This window comes from Hyposmocoma kahamanoa, unplaced genomic scaffold (genome assembly GCF_003589595.1).
Source record: "Hyposmocoma kahamanoa isolate Upper Pololo Valley unplaced genomic scaffold, ASM358959v1 93, whole genome shotgun sequence".
In the NCBI taxonomy this organism is placed as follows: Eukaryota; Metazoa; Arthropoda; class Insecta; order Lepidoptera; family Cosmopterigidae; genus Hyposmocoma; species Hyposmocoma kahamanoa.
Genome location: NW_020654810.1, coordinates 15,874,366 through 15,877,497, shown reverse-complemented (window position 1 = coordinate 15,877,497; position 3,132 = coordinate 15,874,366). Strand labels below are relative to the sequence as shown.

Here is a 3,132-nt window from a genome sequence, read left to right as displayed (position 1 = left end):
TGAGAATACATAAATCCTAAATTATTTTACTTTAGCCTAGTATAGCATTTATTGGCACATAATAAACACAACCTTGTATCGATATTGTACCTATTCAACTATGTATCACATGAAAACTATAGTTTAATATTTATTAGTGGAGCGTTAATCGAGACGTAATCGCAATAACTATTTGTAATCCTACGAGACAACATCAATTTTTGCATAAATCGAAACACACTAAAGCTAACATAACATGCTAACCGCGTAGGGCGGGACACAGCCTGCTAGCATCGCCATTCTGTATTTCCGCCATTCTGCGTAGACTAATAAGTAGGCAGTGCTGAGTCCACTAAAACGTCTAAAGTTTGATGGCAACTGCAGCACTATAAAACGTTTGTCTGCTTGTACTAATTATCTATCAAAAGTTTGACAGCATTAAAGACAACATTGTCAAAGTTTACAGATTAGTACAAATAATAATTTAAAAGGCCACTTAAGCTGGAAATACAGAATAGCAATACTATCGGGTAGGATTTCGCCTCACGCGATTAGCCTTTAGATCATTGGGACGATTTCAGAGACGCGCTTCAAGCTTATGTGGAGTTTAGGTATAGTTACATAGTAGCACAACTTATGAGCCTCATCTGTAGTGGCATAAAAGTTCATATTCCCTATGTACACCCCTTTAAAGCTACTCTGAAACAAGTCTTATGATATTTTATTTTTGTTGGATATCATGATGTTTTTTCTACCATGATAATATTAATCTATTTTTTGTGAAAATACTCCACTAGTTTCTTATTGATACAAAGATCGAGAAGGAAGCCGGTTAAAAACCCAATACAAAGATCCGCAACGATCGTAAAGGGAAATTCCTAAGATCTACTGACTCGATCCGTAGCGGTCTCTACGTTGAGGCGACAGACACTGGTTCAAGTCCAGTTGGATAGAAGGATTGTTTTTCTGTGTTTGTTCGATCTTTGTACCAATTATAATGTCTTATGATATTAGGGAAAGACTACAGTCGTTTACACCTTAACACTAATAAATGAGATCAATAATGATTGGGAACATTTTTGTAGCGCATTATCTGTGTCGTAATGTCAATGTTTCTTTATATCACCGTACTCACTGCCCGTCAAAAGAGCTGACAAAATCGAATGACTTGCTCTCAAATTGCTTGTACTAGCATTGCTTGAACTTGTGTATGTTACTCCACTTGCACCAGAACTAACAATTGTCACATTTGGGGGCGGTGATCTATTGGCGAAACCAGAGGATAAGACCTCTTGAATACTATGCTAGTTTTTGTTAGTCTGTGAGTTCTCACTGGACGCGAGAAGAGCAGACAATGTAGCGTGTGTAGCACTCAACGTTCCCGAAGTAGGACTTACAATGTTGGAAGTCGTATTTCCAACATTATTGTTGCTTATTACCCCTCCACTTGCTCCAGAACTGACGATAGTAACATTCGGCGGTGGAGTAGCCCCATTAGCGAACCCAGTTGATAAGACCTTTTGTGTATTGTGCATCATAAAAGACTTTGTAGCTCCCGCACTGCCCAATGTTAGTACTTTCTTCAACATTACAGATGAGCTACATGCGTTGTCAATCATATCTTTGGTTGTAGAAATGTTATCAAAATCTGCTGAACTCGTTGAGTTGGTACTTATCTTTGGAGCTGTAGTATGCAGAGAGGGCTTGACTGTGGTCACGTTGAAGGTCACACCAGATGTAGTAGCAGAAAAGCTATTACGGTTGATTATGTTCCGCGAGACGATAGCGTTATGCAAGATGTTACCGGTTGGGAAATTCTTGGATGACACGTTGACGTACTGCGTTGGAGTGCCGATGATAGTGGTAGCATTGGTTGTTCGTGTGCCGAAGCCGATTATGGCGTTCGCAGTCCCTTGGGACATGACCGTACTGAATGTTCCGGTTTTTGAGTTGATAGGTAACCTACGAAAAACAAAACACAATCATAAGCCACACTGCTGTGTTATGTAGCTTTAGGTTTTTATTTCTTTTTTTATTAAATTCCCGATGCAGCATGGACATATTTTGTCATTGCCAGTATCGTGCTCATTCGTCCTCCTTTCGAACTCATTCATTAATGTATTCTCTACGTAAAATTATTTCGAGAAACAATCTTGAAAGACCACATGAAACACCCAGTGTCCCTCCCCTACCAATGGTCCAGAACGACTATACATAAAGGTACAAAATTGTCACATAACACATGGACCACCCTTACGGTTTGTAGACAGGCGAGGGAAGCACTCCCAACGCTCAACGCCAGTCTATCTCGAATATTAATTAAACTCAAAAGGCAAGAGCTTCGCACTCTAACTGTCGCCGTAACGGGTCATGGTCCATACAATAAACACCTTTTCAATTTAGGTATCGCAGACAGCCCTCTATGCAGACCGTGCATGGAGGGGCAGGAAACGGCTGTGCACTTTCTACTACAAGGCTCCGGTGTAGCCAATTAAAGGGCGAAGTACCTTGGAGTGCCGAGGTCGCTCCCCAGTCTTCAGCAAACCGAGGAGGCTGCTGAGATTCCTGGAGGAGCTTGGGTGGCAAGAATAGGACCCTGCACCCACCACACGTAAAATAGGCGCTTTGACGTCCACAAAGACCACATGAAACGTTGCGGACCGCGGACACACGTGCTTTTACTTGGGCTAGACCTAAACGCCTTCCGCAATGAACATACCTAATCTTGTCAATGTAGGTATTATGAATAGCTTAATAATATGGAGAAAGAAAGATATGAACTACTGTACATACTAGGAAATACATCTTGTCATCAATATCACAACAAAGAGCAAATATCATAACGTAGTTGGGCTTGTTCGTATATGGCACACGAAAGCAAATACTGTCGTAACTGAAAATTATGGAATTGAGAGGACACGATTTGAAAATTTAAAAAAAATCAAATGACACCAATATAATTATAATAATTATAGTTCGACGGTAGAAATTTGAAATGTCGTAAGGGATATTTTCTTGTACCACAAAATGTCCCTCAAGTCAAAATGTCACTTACAACTTTTAAAATGTCTACCGTCGAACTATATTATAATTATATTGGTTTCATTCAGTTGGATGATGTATCCATCATCAAAATTATTACCTTTATATCGA

The 3,132-nt window shown here is 39.8% G+C and overlaps 1 protein-coding gene across 1 annotated transcript in view; it reads right to left on the bottom strand.

Annotated features, from left to right (window-relative positions):
* Nucleotides 1-795: 795 nt before the first annotated feature.
* LOC113237073 overlaps nucleotides 796-3,132 on the bottom strand; it is a 12,830-nt gene continuing 10,493 nt past the window's right edge. The window contains exon 8 of the mRNA XM_026473333.1: nucleotides 796-1,941. Within this exon, the coding sequence (XP_026329118.1) occupies nucleotides 1,284-1,941 (658 nt within the window). The 3' untranslated portion in view covers nucleotides 796-1,283. The remainder of the gene's footprint in view (nucleotides 1,942-3,132) is intronic.